Source organism: Corapipo altera, unplaced genomic scaffold (genome assembly GCF_003945725.1).
Source record: "Corapipo altera isolate COAL_440 unplaced genomic scaffold, ASM394572v1 67, whole genome shotgun sequence".
NCBI lineage: Eukaryota > Metazoa > Chordata > Aves > Passeriformes > Pipridae > Corapipo > Corapipo altera.
Window position 1 is genome coordinate 2,387,564 of NW_020884906.1, and position 18,148 is coordinate 2,405,711.

Here is an 18,148-nt window from a genome sequence, read left to right on the forward strand (position 1 = left end):
TCTGGGTGTGGCAGAGGTCCAAGCACTGAGGGTGCTGTGGTGACCCTGCTGCAGTTTCTTTGTAGGGTCTCTGACATCTGGCCTCATCCTTTTTGACGGAATGAGTTCAGGGATCTCCTGAGAAGCCCCACTTCAGTGCAGAGACATCTGTGAAAGCCAGATGTTTGCCATTGTAACCACCATTAAATCTTGTCTTCAGCTCATCACCCAGGGAATGCATCTCACTCTGTGAGGGTGAAACGTGAGAGTTAAACCATTTCAACTTCTTTGTCAGAAACAGTGCTGATCAAATGTGTTTCTATCAACAGCTGCCTTTTTCAATTATGCAGAGAAAACATGAGAGGGATAGTGTGCACTGCAGGAGAGGCTTGTAATGATCTGGGAGGTGAAAGGGGCTTTCAAACTGAGAGAAGGTGCAAAGGAGAGATGCTGAAGTGGTACCAGGAGTGCTAGTGGCACAGCAGAGCCCATTATAGACAGCAGCACCTCAGCAAATGAACCTTGTCATGGGTACCAGGTAGTTCTGTCACAGGGTGGGCTCTGTTCTGCAGTGTCAGGATATGCATTGGGCCCAGGAGCAAAGAATTGTTTTGTCAAACCATATCTTGGCCATATGTTCGTAGCCTTTTTAACCTCCTGCTGTAGAAATGGTGAACTGCTGATGAGAAAGAGGACCTGAAGTGATGACAACATTCCTGCAGCCAACTGCAGGTCATAGAATAGCTTCACAAACGCTGAAATTCGTATGCTAGAGCTGACTCCAGGAAGCCCCTTGGCAAACTTCAGATCAGGATTGATCCATGACTCCCAACATGCACTTTCTTTTAATATGTGGGTAAGGGGACTCCTCATTTCCAGCAAAGGTTATGGGGGTTTTTGTGTGTGTTGATCTTCCAATAAAGTGTTGTCTAGTTCTTGTGCTACTCTGTGGTAACAAACTTCAGCTCCAGCACAGTGGTTGTGTTGTAAAACAAACGAAACCCAGCCTGATACTTCAGTGACACACATGGAGGACTTCACATCTTGTGTGTCCCACAGACAGCTGGTCTGATGTGTTTGGCAGTGTGCTAATTATTTGGGTGGCTCTGGTCCCACAAGGTCCTCTGTCCACTGGGGGATGAAGTGCAATGTGACTGATGCTCATAGATAAATTTAAAATGTAAACTTGAAGACTAAGAACTGCTTTATCTGTGTAAATTTCTTATGAGATGGGTTCTGTAGAAATGACTAAGAAATGACTTAATTTTTTGCTTTATTCTCTCTGTGCAGGACACCAGCCATGATTGGGTGCTCCTTTGTAGTGGATCGGGAGTATTTTGGTGAGATTGGTTTGCTTGACCCTGGTATGGAGGTCTATGGAGGGGAAAACATCGAATTAGGCATGAGGGTGAGTAACAAAGATGAGACTTTTGCCATGTCCATTTGCAAAGAATGACTGGGAGTTCGTGGCCCAGCAGAGTTGCTGCCTGACTGATAGGCTATTATGCTGGAGTAATTGATATTGCAACACTATCTGGAACTGACAGTCCCAGTAAATGAATGTTCCTGGCCTTACTGGCCCTGAGAGAACTGATAACAGTCAGAAATGTGGTTTATTGGTTCATTCTGTCAGTGTCTGAACCCAACGAGAAAGATTTTCCCCTTTCCCGGTAGCTTTGCTTGTGCAAACAGCTACACTGGGATTCCTGTGCTTGTTGCCCTTAGCTGATGTTGTACATTTGTGGCCCAGCAGGTGCAATACCTGCAGAAAACTGAGGCCAGGCTGGTAGAAGTCAGTTGTGAGGTTCTACATAAGACTTGTGATGAATGCTGGGATATTTTACTGCTTTACAGAATAAGAACTACAGGGTACAGGTATTTGACCCTGTCAGATGGGTCCATGTGAAGTGTGGTCAGATGGCTTTGAAGCAGCATCAGTCCACCCTGTGCTCTTGACCTGTAGGAGGTTTGCTACCTGTGATCCTTTGCCCTTGTTTTCAAGGTGGTGCTTGCCATGCAGTCCTTCTGAACACCAAGGAACATGTCTTTGCTTAGCATTTGGAAATTAGGCCACTTAATGTTGCATGAACACAGTTTCCTCATTATAGAGCTGACTGTTTAATTATTTTCCCCTTACTCTTTATCCCCTGTTTCACAGTAACACGTCCCTGGTGCATGTAATGTGCTCATTAAAGCATATATTCTGCTCATGGTGAAACACTGAACATCAAATTAGTCCATCCTTTATCTGACTCTTTTTTTTCTAAAATGGCTACAAACTCCTTCACACCAGTGGGCTGAGGAAGAAGGTCACTGCAGCAGGAGTTTATTTTCACAAATGGGTGTGTGTTTGTTATTCCAGCACTGCAAGAGGGATGGGGTTTGTAATGGGACTGCGTGAATACACTGCTTTTACTTTTCACATAGGGGACAGGAAAACTGCTACCACAAATCATCCAATTTTCCTTAAGAGGGTCAGGCTATTACCAGGATTGTGTGAGCTTTCCTTTATCATTGTGCGGGGCTTTGAGCTGTTTGAAACTTTTTCCACATGGCTGCTCCCAGAATAGATTGAACACTCTGGCAAAACTCTGGCGTAGTTGATGAATAAGGCTCCTAAGAAATCTGAAAGCTGTCGCTCTTCCTTAGACGAGAAGGACTTGCTGAGTACGATTAGGGCTCCTGGTAAACAGAGGCAAAGGTTTTAATAGGATTATGGAATGGCACTTGCTTCAAGAGACAAGGATTTGAAGTGGGCAAGGACAGGTTTTCAGGGATAGGGAATCTGTTAAAGCCCGCAGAAACCTTGGATCTAAAAACCAGCTCTCATTCTTTGGGTTTTATTTTGGTTGGGTTTCTTTTTGCCATATGAGAAAAACTAACCCTGCTGTTTGGGAGAGGTTTTATGAAAGTACAAGAGTTGAGTAAGCTGAGTGTCCATAGCAGGGATCTGTTACTCTGTGTTTCCAGCCTAGATCTATCATGGTAAGTAATATACAGTGTCTGCCTCCTAATTTACAAATCCTATGTGTGATCCCCTCCTGTGTGTCTTTGAGAGCTGTCAGAAACTAACAGCGTGAAAATGCACAGGAACCTTCTCTCTAGGATATTTATAAAATCACTGTGAATTTACCAGGGTTGCTTTTTTTAACTCCAGAATCTCCAAGTAAGTTGCAAAACATCACTCCTTTCCCAAGGCCTGGTGGACTGAGCCATGCTGGGATATTTGGCATATCCCCTCCACCTGCACACAGGGATGCTGTTGACCCTGCTCATGTGAAGCAATGAAAGGCAGAAAAAGGAAGGAATAAGTGAATTAATAAGTAAAAACCAAAAAGTAATATAATAATAGTAAGATAGAGGGAAAGTGATGGCACACATTTGGCTGAAAACAGTCCCTACTTAAAATAGCTGTAACAATAATCCTTTAAACTTTTTTGCAAACTATTATCATGTTACTGCTAAAAGAAAAGGGATTAGATTTGGAGTGTCTGAATTAGATTACATTGCATCTAATGAACCCTTGTTTAAATTGTTTTAATAAAGTGAAATAGGGAAACTCAGTGAAACTTAATGAGCTGATTTGGGAGGATACTGTTTGATAACCCAGCTAATTTCCATTAAATCTATTGTTTATTAAAAAATTGTGATCTTGGGTATTCCACTACTGGCTTTGCCCTTTTCTAAATTCTGCAGATGGACACATTTAAATAATTACCCTAAGAGATTTTCTGTATTGAATAAGCAGTGCAGCAACTGACTGGGGCTACTATGCCTATTGAAAATACTGCAGGCTCTGCAACTCTTTTTTAAACTCAAAAAATAATAATTTTTTATGTAAACTATGTTGGTGAGAGCTGTGACATTCTCCTGATGGGGCGGCTTTGCAATGAGGTCAGTGTTTGTTTGCAAAGCAAGGGAGATTCTGCTTTGGTTGAGGAAAAAGCACCAGCTGTTCTGGGAAATAAAGGGGAGGTGGACATGTTTGCAAGCTTGTGATAGTAAAGAAATAGATGGACTCTTCCATAATGTCACCTTGTACCATATTTTTCAAAGATGACAGTTTCACCACAAGGTGGATAAACACAGGATGGAATTCTGTTATGGACAAATGGTGCTGTTCTCTCACTGTTCACCAGCCAGCTCCTGAAGCTGATGGGGATTGTCTGTGAGTACCTGAAAACTGATTTTGACCAGGAGTTAGAGCATTAAAGGGTGGCTGAGTTCTCTGTGGATGAGCTGTCCTTCATGAGCACGGGCAGCTTGGCTGGTTGGCTGCACTCAGGTACCACCACGGTGCTGCTCTGACTCCTGTATCCACGTGGGTCCAGTGAGCAGTAGATAGCCCCCTGTCTTCATTTCAGCTGTGCTTTCCCCAACCTGGAGGCAGAGATAAGGAAAAACAATGGCACTTTCTCCTGAAGCTGAGCTCTGGGTGTGTCTGTGCCTGACAAAAACACTCTGAATTCAGGGAGGATTATATTTGTCTTTGCTGCTCCTGAACATCAAATGGTCTCTCTGACCTGCAGTACAGAGAGATGTCCCAAAAGTGAAATTCAAGCAGTGCTTGAACATAGAGGAAGACTGGGACCCCTTTAAGTGAGGGTCCCAAAATTGGACCCTCTAAGAAACTGCATGGTTTGCAAACGTCACGTAAGTTCTGTTCCTAGTGGGAGCTACAGACACACTTAATTATGTAGAAAGGGATCATATAAACATTAAAAGCCTAGTTTATGATTTAACCTAATACAAGCAGTTTATGATGCATCTTTTTATAGTGAGTCATTAATCACTGCACTAAGGATCTCTCACTTCTCTGGTGCTCCAGTGTGAGTGAGTTGCTCTTCTTTTTACTTTGTACCCATCAACTGTAACAGTGGGTAGGCAGAGATCAAGCATTTATTTTAAAGGATGCTCTAGCAGAAATTAAATTCTGCTTCCATTGTTAAGATTTTAAACAAATTAAATAAAAAGTATGTTGCCATATTGTCAACTGAAAGTAAAACGCTTTTCTTCTATGGCCAGCATAAACTGGGCATGCTGCTTTATTCTCAGTAGCACTGTGATACACATCAAAGGGGGGAATCTGAAGCAGCTGATGAATTCTCAGAGGTGTTAACTCAGAGATTTGAAGAAACAAACACACAAAACAACACCACCCTCCACCCCAATTAATGACTTACCCAGTTTGAGATATCTGAAGGAAACCTGCTGTATAAGAGCTTCTGGCCAGAGAAATGAATCAGAGATGTCCCAGTGGGACAGAGGGACTTGTGGTGAATGCCTGGGATGGCTCAGTGCTCCAGCAGAACCCACCTGGATGCTCAGGGTTGGCTGTGCCCTTGGCTCATGCAGGTGTGTCACAGGTAACTTTGGCCAGTTTTGAGGCAATGGTCAGTGACTGGCCCTGGGAACACAGGAGTGTCCAAAGCCACCAGGAATCACCCCTGGTGATTCCAAATTAATACAGTCTTAAATGTACTTTAAATGAGACGTATGATCCTCTTTCTGAGGACAGAACCCAACTCCCTACCTGTCTGCAAATTCTTTGAACCACGCTGTCCTTTTGTCTTCCTTATTTTTCTGTTTATTAAATTGAACATAACTATAACCTGGAATGGAAAACAGTGGTTTCATCAGAACACAGATCACCAGGATTAAAACGAACTATCTGGAAACAGGATAGAACTGGGATGGTGTGCACTCTGCTGCTGGGATTGCACTGAGGGTGGAGGCCAAGCTGAGCAGCTGAAATCAAGAGTGGTTTGTGTGCTCAGGAGCACAGTCCCACCTCTGGGTTTGCAGAACCACAGGGTGTGCTGTGAAAAAGCCATGATGCAGGTGCCCTGATATATCTCTTTATGAGGAGATAAAACTCATTATGCAATGGACTTTAATACACAAGCAAATCATTAGACTTTCCAAACTTATGTTATATGCCCTACCTTTAGTTTCTTTAAAAATAGGTGAACTGCATTTTCACTGAACAGAAATGCTGATGGTACATCATTGAGTAGTGAATTCTTGACCTGATTTTATTACCTTTAGCTAAGGAGATTTAGATTCCTTTGAGCAGTCAGTGTTTTAAATGCAGATTCTAGACTGGTACGCTGTAATAAAAATGTCACAAGGTTTATGTATAGCAAACTTTAATTCTGAATTCTGGACAATGCTTTTTGCTCTGTGTGATTCATGAGGTCAGGTCCCTAGTCTGAGAGCTAAGTAGAAACCTCTTTTTGGAGAGGTTCTCAAAATTTCAGGGTTTTTTTCCCAACATGCTTAAGTAAAATACAAGTGAAAAGTGTTCAAAAATACAGGTTAATCAAAATGTCTTATTTGGTAAATGTAAAAATACTTCATTTTTATTTTGACCTTTCCCAAGCTGTAATTTTTAGTAGAAATCAATGAAGTTTTGAATGAAAAGTTTTAAAAGAAAGCCTTTTTTGTCTGAAGAGGTTTAATCACTTAAATGATGTTAACAAAACCCCACAATTGCTGACATCTGAAAATGCAGTGCACTCTGTCCTTAGACATGCCCGTTCGCTCTGGAGTACAATAAATCAGCATTTTCAGCAGGAAGTTAAATGCTATTAAAATGTTTCTGAGCAGTTCTACACTGCCTAAGCAAAATCCTAATAAGTGATGTAATCTGCTGTTATTGGAAGTTGCCCCATTGCTTGGGTTGCAGAGATCTCAGTGATAAATCTCCCAGGTCTCACCCTCCTGATAAGGTGTAAAGGCGTCCTCTTTTTCCCTCTCCAGTTTAATTTAGCAGTTTTATAGGCGTTTCCTGTGGCAAAAGAATGTTAAGCTTGTAAAGTTGAGCATTAAGAAATCATGAAAGGATTGAATTCATGGTGCCCAGATTACATTAATTTGCAGCTCCTTTCCCTCTTCAAAACAGGGACTGGAGCAGCCTGTTCTGGGGGGATGTGAATATGTGATGAGCCAGGTCCTCCCCCTGTCTCAGTGTTCAGCATCTTCTAATTCCACTGGAGTTCCACAGATTCAGGCAGGATGAGATTAGGCTTGACATCTGTACGTAGCAGTAACACATTCTGCCTGGAGAAGGAGACAGACTAAGTGGTAAGTGAAGAAGCTCATGCAGGCTTTAAATCCCAGGCTGCTGAACCCTGGAGTGTCCAAAGCCACCAGGAATCACCCCTGGTGATTCCAAAATTAATATAGTCTTAAATGTACTTTAAATGAGATGTATGATCCTCTTTTTGGGGATAGAACCCAACTCCCTACCTGTCTGAAAATTCTTTGAACCACGCTGTCCTTTTTTCTTTTTTTTTTTTCTTTTTTATTTCTTACTTTCTTCCTTATTTTTCTATTTATTAAATTGAAAATAACTATAACCTGGAACGGAAAACAGTGGTTTCATCAGAACACAGTGCAATGGTGCTCTAGCATGAAATTGCCAGCACACTCCAGGCTAGAGCTTGTAAAATACCCTTAAAAACATTCTCTAAAGTGGGAGCATTGGAAATAGCTCAGGAAAGAGCATCTGGCCATTTGGCTTCCATATCACATCATGCTCCATCGAGTGTAACATTTCATGTTACAAACTCTTTCGTGTACTAGGACATTATCAAAGCACAGGGCTGGAAATTTCAAAAAGAGATCAACAGTGAAAGAACTGAGGAAAGAAAACGCTTCTTTAGTCTTTGCCACTTTCTTCTCAGCCACTTTCCTGCAGGTTTGATCTAAATCTGACAGAGGTTCCTCTGCAGAGGCAAGTGTGAACTGAATGAGAGAGAGAGAGGGAAAATGAGGAGAAGCTGAGTGTGCTAATTGTGTTGAGATTGAAATAGGTTTCACTTGCCTAATGATGAGTCTGAACCAAACACCAGAGATGAGCTACAGCTGCTCAGAAAACTTTCTGATACAACATGTTTTCTGTTGCAAAATAGCAGCTCATCCAGAACTCCAGAGGTTCTGTAGAAGTCTAAATTTTGATGCTGATTACTGAAAGCCTGACTTGGGTTGTTGTGTACCCAGAGGTGCCCAGCTGTGGGTCCTTAGCTGGCTCCCAGCATACCTGGCAAAAGATTTCTCTGAGTTTTTTTGAACCACTTTGGATCTTTTTCAGAACTCTTACAAACGAAAAAAAATAATCAGTTCTTTGGAAAGCATCCTCTTTCCACTCAGAAAATGAGATGTGAAAGGCTTTCAGGATACCAGCTGTTCCCAGAGCAGGGGGATGCCCATTTTCTAATTGACTTTTTGAGTAGCTCCCCAGTTGGTTCTCGTTTTTCTGGGGATGAGAGGTTTAATCAGAACATGAGCAGTTATAAAGGGCTCTTACAGGGGCAGGGGTCCTTTCAGCCTGGGTTTCTGCAGTTGGAGCAAAGGTTTGGCTCGGGCTGGAGTCCCAACCCAGACCAGCAGCCTGGGGAAGTCCTGGAGGAGCAGGTGGTGGATGTGAGACCCACAGCTCAAACTGCTTTCCTTGGCAGTGGCCCAGGCTCCTGTGTGGGATCGTGTTGCTGGAGGGTTTTCCTAGGTACCATTCTCCAGGTAAATGATCTCATTTGGAAAAGTGTTCCTCAGCCTCAGAGGTGAGCTGGCAGATTTATAGGCTCCTCCAGCCTCGAATAGGGTCTGGAGGTGGGGTTGGAGGTGTTTAAATGTGTAACTCTCCATCTGGAGCTGAGGTGTTACCCTTGTAGGAATATTCCAGTCCCTATTATTTATGGTGTTAAACAGAGAAGTGTAAATCTTCACCCCTGACAGGTGGAAATGTTTTTGTCACGTGAGCATGAGGATAACAGAGCTGATATTTGATGAGTTGTAGGCTTCAAGGGGGAAAGGAAAGTGTTGTGGGGCTTAGATTTGGTTGGTTTCATTTTAATTCTGCCTGGAGAACCTGGGGAGGAAACATGACATTTTTTTACTGTATCTTTTGTGGTCTGCTAAGGAAATATCTAACTGGCTAATAATTATCCTTGCACTGGTGTTGCCTGAGTAAAGAGCAAAGCATGTCGAGCTGACCTGTGTGACAGGTACCTCTGAGCTGAGGGAGCAGGAGCAGGGGAGGAATAATGCATGTACCTGCGTTGTTGAATAGAGGTTCGACTCCTTGGTGCCAAAAAATGATATCATTATCTGCATTGTGTGTAACACATGGATAAAAGGCAATTTAACACTGTGCATGAAAGAGAGAAGCTGTTTTCTGTTGAAGGCAGCAGCAGATTAGCCACCAGTGAGAAGTGGAATTGGTGCTTCTCCTCCAGAGAGCTCACAGAGGAGTGAGACCCAGCACAGAGGGGCCAGAACAGGGCATGGAGCAGGGAAACAGGTCCCCGTTCAGCTGAGCACAGACAGGAAAAGAGCTTCAATAAAATACTTAAAGTCCCAGAATCTGAAGCTTCTCTCTCTTAAATTTTGGGTTTCTACATAGGAAAATTAGGGAAACAGGTTGGTTGAAATGTTTTGTTAGCACATTTATTGTAACTTGCACAGCCCCATATGTAGTTTCTCTGCTTGCATGCTGCAGCTTGTCTGGATACATACAGACAAATTCCCTCTGCGTCCTCATCTGTCATTGTTTCTCTGCCATAACATCAGATCAGATTGCATGGCAGTGTTAGACATATATATAATGTGCACAAATGCATTGGTCAAAATGCCAATTGCTTTCCATTGGTAACATTCTTCCAACATAATGGAAAGGTGTTAGCCATTTAAAAGCGAGGAAAAACAAACACAAAATGACATAACTGTCATTTCCATTTGTATTCTAGGCTTTGAAAAAGCAGATCTCGCTGAAAAATCATATTTAATATGACATACAGAATTTATAACATGAGAAATGCAGCCAAGGAGAACCCAGAGAAGCATCAAAATATGTTTGCAAAATCTGTGCTGGGCGCAACTGCATATTGCATATTCAAGTGTTTTGACTGTTACAAAATAATCTATTTGCATGTTTTGGTAAAACTGGAGCTGCATATTTCCACCTAAAATGCCACTTAGATTTTCTCTGTGTTTCTGATAGCGTGTCATTTGCACAAATGTCTTCCTATCAGCAGAATAACAAATGATGCAATAAGTTCAGAGCATGTCCTGTCTGTAATTCCTGGCACACTCTGAGGGAGCAGGTAAATGAGTGTGGCTCCACTGAACCAAGGGGGAAACTGAGGCAGAAGGCACTAACAGTGTCCTCGTGGGATGTCTGAGAGTCATTTGGTGGCAGAGTCCACGTTGAAACTATTTAAAATAGACTTTATTGTATTTCTCTACTGATTGGTCTGAATTCAAACCCTGAGATGATTGCTGGAGGTCCCAGCATACACATGTGTTACAAGAACTCTACTTTAAATTCCTGTGTTGCTTTAGGGCACAATTGAGTGAAAAAAGAACAGGGGTGATGGCCCTAAAGAGGAATAGGCAAGTTCTAAAGCCCAATTCTGCTTAGGAGTGTGAGAGCACATTCAAAGCTATTCTCTTGAGATCTGTCTTTTCTATTCCTGTTTCCAGCTGATCTCGGCATGTCATGCTGGCAGGTACCTGGTGGGTTGTAGGGTTTCTGTTGTATATTCTGGGTTGTAGGGTTTCTGTTGTACATTCTGGGTCGCTCTCTATGTGGGGTTACCTGCTGCTGCCTCATTTCCCCCCAGGGAGGGGAGATGGTGTTATTTTCTGCCTCTGCCTCCCCTCAATTCACCAGGAATAGCCCATGGGGGGCTGAGGACAACACGGGGTGTCCTCCTTGTGCAGACATACATCACATTCCTTCTTCCCTCCTTTCTCTCACCCTTTTAACCGCTCGCCAAGAAGTTCATTGCCTCCCGAGCAGTTGTACTGCAGGAATGTGCAGTTCCAGGCTGCACTGGTGCCCCTGCTGGGTTGACTGGTGGGCTGTGAGTGGTGCTGTATTCCCTACCCCTCTGTCTGTGGTTCAGCCTTCCCTGCTCCCGGGCTGAGTGTCTGTTGCCCTGACACGGTGCCTTTTAGCCGAGAGGCGCCGATCTGCCAGAGCCCCTGAGCCTCAGGGAGCTGCTGACAGTTCAGCTCCAGTTAGCTGCAGTTCAAGGTCAAATGGGACTTTAAAATATGAATAAATGTCAGGGTTTGCTGGCACATCGATCTCAGTCTTTTTGATTCCTGCCAGATCGCATGAATAAATTAGCCTTGACAGGTGCGATAAATTGTATAGACTGCTGATCTCCAACAGTAAATGTTACAGAAGGACGTGGAAGGCCTGGAGGGGAAAATACCCTCTGCAGATGCTTGCATTAAATGAGGTGAGCTTTGATACAGTGCTCAGGGGGTGATCTTCAGGCAGGAGGAGGCCTTTTGTTTGTCTGGGATTCTGTGCCTCGCCAGGGCACATCTCCCACTGAAGGACTGATCTCCTTTGGCAGCAGGAGTTTGGGTTCCTGTGCAGAACAGGAGAGCTCCAGCTGCCCCACCCACCCATCCATGGTGGCATTGGAATATCTTGGGCTCAGGCCTTCTGGATCCCAGGAGGCTCCATCAGCAAGGTCTCTGACTCCAATAAAACAGAAGTAGGGTGTGTTGGGAGTGGCTCTTGCAATGTTACCACACTGTGCTGAACACTCGTTTGCGTGTCATTTCTTGGCTTTCCAGGGACTTTTTACTTGGAAAGCAATGCTGATATTCAGAGGAACTCACATGGCATATAGTACATGCTTTCTTCTCTATGATTTCCTGTAAAACATAACTGGGATTCTTCATTTCCCTCCTATGCATAAATATTAGCAATGTCAATCGCTAGTTAATTACATTTTTAATAAGCAATTTGTCTCTTTTGTTCATTGCTAAATGAGCATGTGAAAAGAATTTGAGGATAGGGTGGTTTTTTTTGATCCTACTTCATGTGTTTCCATCTAAGAACTTCCTGTTTTCTTAAGTCTACAATCAAATATTACAATCCTCTCCAATATAAGACATAACAGAAAGCCAGACTTTTTGTCACAAATATTTAGACTTGTTCTTTTCTGTGTACTATTATCCTTTAATTAAGCATGCCCTCTCTCTGCAGCATCATGCACACATTCCGTCTCCCCATCTTGGTATTTCGTCTGTGTGTTTGTTTATATAAGTCTGTGTATACATATTTATGTGTAAGTAGAGAGCATGGACTGGTGCTCGTTTTGGGCCATTCCTCCTCACGGGGCTTCTGTGAAATACTTGGATTTATGCCGAGACACTGAACTTCATACTATGGTTAATCTGAAATGCACATTTCAAATACAGAGGCATTTTTCTCTCCAAAAGCAGAAATGTGTGGATGTGCTATATTTTGTAGCAAAAGAATTAAAGGGAGAAACTTCGCTTTTGTTTCAGTTGATATTGCAAAATGAACACAGAACAGTCTAAATTCAGTAGATTTTAAGTCTTCATTGTGAATGTTCTGCATAACTCCATTGTCTTAACTATAAATATACAACCACCAGATTTGCACATATATTGACCCATTAATATACATAATCAGTAGCATATGTATAATTTAAAAGGGACTATTATAAATCTGTTGTTTATGTGCCAAAATGTTTGGGTGCTGCGATGAACTAATACATCTTCAGTACTTGTGTAGTGTTAGAATGGAAGGGGTTACTAAAAAGGATTTTTACTTTTACAGAAATGCCTTTATTTATGTAAAAATAGGGTGATGTAGGCACAGGTTGAGAGAGAGAAAAGGCTGGGAAAGAGGAAGGGCCTTTCCTATTCCAAGAGCTTCAGCAGATGGAGGGGATCCAGCACTCACTGTGCATGTGAGCAGCGTGTTAAGAGCAGTGATGAGAAAATGGGGTGTATGACAGAGAGGAGGGTCAGCCACAGTGCTGAGTGGTAAGAAGCAAATTGCCTAGTAAGAAGGATTTTGAGAATCATAGAGCAGCTCTGGAAAGATTAGCCAATGCAGGCAGGTGTCTCTGAGCCTCAAAATGTGTGCTTTTCTGATTACTGGTATTAGAGGGAAAAAAAATGTTTACAAAGCAATAGGGAGGAGAATGAAGATTATATTTTGAAGGCCAGGGAAGCATTGTGCTGGACTTAGGAATTGGGCAGAAAAAGCTGTTAAAGTAAATAGATAAGAAAGAAGCATTGGTATTGCTAGAACTGGGGCTTCTTGAACACATGCCAAATGAAATGAGGAGGGATTTACTCACAAGAGTTGAAAGATCTTCAGTCAAAAAGAGTGCAGAGATTATTAAGGATTTTTTTTTTTTTTTTTTGCATACCTTCAGAAGTGCATCTCTGTTTCTGCTCCTAATATCCATTGTTTTCAGATTTGGGGGCAGGGGAGCAGAATGGGACATGTCTACAATTCTGTGTCAAAACAAGCTTGATCAGGCATCTGCTGAAAGAAGAGGTCGTAGAGTCAGTTTTGAAACTACCTATGGTTGTATCAGCTGCTTGAAATGAAGCTGGGCTGTCCCTGGAGGGGAAAGGGTGTGGATAATAGATTGTGGAGCCAAGCCCTGTGTTCTGCCCTGAGCACCCTCAGTGTTAGGCCAAACTTGGTATAAACTTAATTAGTCCATTACCTTCCCTTTGCTGTGCAAGCAGAATAGGCATTCTTCTGTTTCCTCCTTCCCAGCTACTCCCTGGGCTGCAGCAGAAGTAGGAAGGGAGTTTTAAAAAGCTGAATTTAGACCCAGGTTTGTGTCATTCTGTGCTCAGTAGCATTGCATGTGTTTTCATCCTTACATGTTACTCATGATTGTCTTCAGCTGAAAGCATAGCAAAAATAATTGCTAAGGGAAGTGTGGTTCATTTTTCTTGTTCCTCATTAGTCCATATTCAGTATCTCTTCAGGAGGTTGTGGTGATGTGCCACTGTTCTATAAGTTACTTTCTCTCCCTTTCCATTCCCTCTGCCTGTTTTAATTAAGCACAGCCTGTTGTCCATCTTACTGCAGCAACATTTCCTGTCATGTCAAATGTCAAAGGCAGTTTCTATATGAAAAAATAGCAAATTCTCACACTTAAGATGCTTTTTAGACCTTTCCCCAAAGATTGCTGCCATTCTGCATACCTTGCAGGGCACTGATGGTTTTTTCTGGAGTCTGGATGTGAACGGCTGACTGTCAGCACAGCCCTACTTATCTCTAGGTCACAACAGTCTCTGGGTTAAACAGCAGATCTGCTGTCAGTTCTGCCTGGTAGTGTTTGGACAGACAGAACCAAACCAGGAGTAAGGAAGGTACAAATGTAGCCATGCTGGTCGTGGTGAGAACCACAAAAACAAGACCCAGCAGGAGGCGTGTTTGACTTCGCTCACTTTTCATCCCTGGCAGGCAGGTGTGGTGTGCAGGCAGCACTCATTAAATCCTGTCTAGGGCAGCTTGTGGGGGTTGGATATCTTCTGCATTCTGCACGTGAGTTGGCAGTGAAGGAGGTGTTTTGTGGGGATAGTGGAGCTGAGCCACCACTCCCATGTGTGAGACAAATGGCCGGGACCGAAACATCTTGAGCTGTGCAGGGAGGGAGGGGGGCGTTGAAAATTTGTATGATTTTCCCACCTTGGTTCAGCTTTTCTTCCAGTCTTAAATCCTTCCTTTCTGGCAAGTCTTTAGACTTTTTCTCCACCTTCTGTTTCCTGCTCTTGCCAATGTATCTCATCCTTTTTCATCAGTCTCCTTTCCCTCTGCCTTCCCTGGCTCAGCTCCACCGGGCCTTAATGCTCCACATCCTCCTCTAGCTGTGCCAGTGACTTATGAGCACAGTGCTGCTGTGGACACCAGACCTCTTAAGTACCTTAGCAACTCCCAGGAAAGCTCATAAATGTCTTTGACAATGGATGTTTGAAGTAAGAGAAGAATTAGAGGTTTGAGGAGTTTCTTGCTTAAGAGGAGAAGCCTAGACTAGATGACAAGGAGAAAATCTATTGCTCGGGGTAGAAAAATATAAATGCCTTTTTAATAGCAAGAACAACTAACCAGGTGTCTGGTCTGTGACATGAAATGACACTGTAAAGGAAATGTTTCAGTTTGAACAGAAATTAATATTTGCAGCTATTCTTTTATTTCATATGTATTTAGAAGGTGGCTCTTTTTGATGTCCATCTTAATGGACCTTGGCTTCTGGAGAACATAAGCCTTATATTTCAAGGGGAATTTAACTCTCTGTCAACTGGGCTGCCCAGCAGTAGGATTGCTCTGTCACCAGTGTTTCTTAGTGATTGATAGTCAGTAAGGCACTCTGGAGTGACAACTTAATACTTTCCTACATATCCTTTAGCTAGCTTAGAGTGACATCCATGTATTGGCTCCAGAAAGTTATTTATAAGACTGTCTAGATCTCAGGCTAGTGCAAGATGAAGCTTTAGATGTCATTAACTGTGACAATGTGGTATCTAGATTTCCAGCCCAAATTTGGGGCTGGAATGCAGTGTACATTTTGCTACATATAGGCATCAAGTACCAAGTAGCCTGATAAATTGCTGTTGGGGTTTATTTTCAGAGTAGTGTCTAGCAATGTAGCTGGGCAATTCCCATTAATATTAATGGGGATTTAGCAGATAAATCTCCTTGAATAACTTTTAGAAAATTTACCCTTAATGTGCCTTACGTTTCATTAGGCTGAGCTGTATTTTGAAATTCCATTTGAGAAGGGTAAAGTGATAGATATAATAACGAGGGATATGCAGAAAACAGTAGGATGCATATTTCTTCATGACACTGGAGGCTTACAGTACTTTTAAATCAGGGCATCCTGGAATACTATTAATGAAATTCCCTTTAACCTTAAGGGGTAATTTTTTTCTGAGTGATCCACAGGGGATTTGGCTGTTAAATTTCCATTAACAGTAATGGGATTCACAACATTGCAGAGCAAGTTCCCCACCAGCCACACTGAAATTCTACCCCCCGCAGCAATTAATCATACCCATTGGGCTCATTAATGGAAATATGAAGCAAATTATCTGGCTAATCATGATCTGTGATCAATTGACTCTCCTGCAATAATTGATTGCTGGCTGGTTAGAGCCAACTCCCAGCTTTTGTAGCCGAGTGATGAAAGACAGGGTGTCCCTGTCACAGCTGTACATGCCAAGGCATCTGCAGCTCACAGACAGCACATGCAAAGGTTTCCAAGTGGCTCTTTCTCCTTGTGTTTCCCTCTCTTCCATCTCCTGGTTACCACTGCTCCAGTTTCCCTCCCTCTGACTCTCATTTCTCATCTCTGGTCCCACAAGGATGGTTCTTCCCCCTTTGCCTTTACCAGTGGCCTGCTGGAGTTCTGCCTGAGAGCATAAACTCATTTACCCTGTTTTCTTGATCTGCTTTTCAAGGAGTATTCTCTGAGGTGATGGGCTGGTTGGATGCATCATGCCAAGGTCATCCCTCAAAACTGCTGGAAAGAGAAGAGGCACTTCAGCATATCAGCTGAAGAGCTTGCTCCTTGCTGCTGCTCTGCTTAAATGTTACAGACAGAAGGATACAAAATTTACCTTTTTTTTTTTTCTTCTTCTTTTTTAATGCTTGGTTAAATCTAAGCCACTTAGTTGATTGGTTTGGGGGCTCTTTGCCTCACTGGCATTCTGTGAAGGCTTAACACTCTGCCAAAACGTATCTTTAGTTGGGCTGCAAACTCAACTCTTGAGGGTAGTTTTTGATACACATTGCAGTATTATGGTTAAGCTAACTGGCAAACATGCAAATCCAGGAGTGCCATGCAAAAATCAATAGCATCTCTTCAGGCAGAACACTAATTTATAGCCACACTGCATGACTGTGTCGTTCTCCTAATGAATTCTCCAGTGTGCAGAGGTGCACTAAACAACAAAGATAAATACTGGTGTGCAGAGGAGCATAATACAGATTTATAGCCATAACAGCACACGGAGTACAGATGTTTTGCATACAACCAAGATTGGTTTATGAGCTTTTTGCAAGCAAGGGTTATCCATATTGTAACTAAGGACTGATTTTTCAATGGAACTTGAAATAATAAAGCCACAGGAAACTTCTTGAAATACATTTTAGCACCATCCAAATGGCAGTGTCTCTTCTGTGTGCCCCACTACATGTGTTTCAGCTCTTATTGAGAGCTGTCTGGTGGCATAGGTTGGGTGTTGAAAAGATCACCTGAGCAGCTGTGAAACAGATGTCATTGAAAAAGGGCACTTATAGGAGCACTAAAGAAATTTTTAAAATCCCTCCCAGAATGTGCATTAAGTTAGCCAAGCACCAACATATTGAAGAGCTTTTCATTGCCCACTTTGTCATTTGGCACAGAAACATTTAGTACCTTGTTATTAATTTTTATATATTCAGGAGCTTATTTCTGCAGAAATCTTGATTTTATTTTCCTTCTTACTGGGGAAAATAAACCAAACTGCTTCTATTATGCTATGTTTCCATGGGGAGCCTCACTAATGTACATAATATACAACAGCTGACGGCAAGTGATGATAAGTTGCTGATACCACTGGGAGCTCTGGAATGAGTGGTTTACAAAGCCGAGTAAGTAATGAAAGTCCATAAACAAGACACTCCACGGAGCATCAGAGTGACAGAATTTTGGCTCCGAGATTGAGCCCGTTTGGCTGGTATTGGAAATCCATATAACATCCTTCCCTCCTGGCATCTGCTACTTTGAGAAGGTTCAGTTCATTACAATAACAAATTTCAGCTAAGCCTGATTGCAGTCCGTGGCCTGCTGGATGGATGGCCTTGCTCTGGAGCATCTTGTAACTTGGTCTCACAATAGTGGGTGCTACAAGAGAAGGCCTCCGTGGTCATTTGTCACTCCTTGACTCTTGGCAGGGTACATGTGCTGATTTGTAGTTAATGCAGGTGATCTTTGTAGCCCTTCTGATCAATCCAGCCTAATTAAAGGAGTAATTCCCTGGTTTTAGGGCCAATTTACCTTTCCAAGATGGTGTGAATGCCTGCAGCTCAACTAATAATGAGGTAGCATCTTAGAGCCAATTAAGTGAAAATGAATCAGTAGAGCCCATTAGACTTGGTACAGTTCGATAAGAGATGGAGCAGGTGAATTTTTCCTTGTTAGGAACTCTGGTGTCTTCTGGAAAGTTAGAAAACTCACAGCAGCTTCTCGCACAGGAATGTCAGGCTCTGCATTCCTGAAAGCAGTCCTTGTCCTTTAGTTTTAGCTATACTGATGGCTTCCTAAAACAGAGCTGTGCTTCCTAGAGTTTAGGAATTCTGAGCAGCCTGTATGTAATA

General features: G+C 42.6%; 1 protein-coding gene across 3 annotated transcripts in view; it reads left to right on the forward strand.

Moving 5' to 3' along the window:
- Window positions 1–18,148, forward strand: part of GALNT9 (polypeptide N-acetylgalactosaminyltransferase 9) — a 135,738-nt gene that overhangs the window by 64,824 nt on the left and 52,766 nt on the right. For all 3 annotated transcript variants that reach the window (XM_027652242.1, XM_027652243.1, XM_027652244.1), the window contains one exon: window positions 1,270–1,387. In XM_027652242.1, coding sequence (XP_027508043.1) covers window positions 1,270–1,387 — 118 coding nt within the window. The remainder of the gene's footprint in view (window positions 1–1,269; window positions 1,388–18,148) is intronic.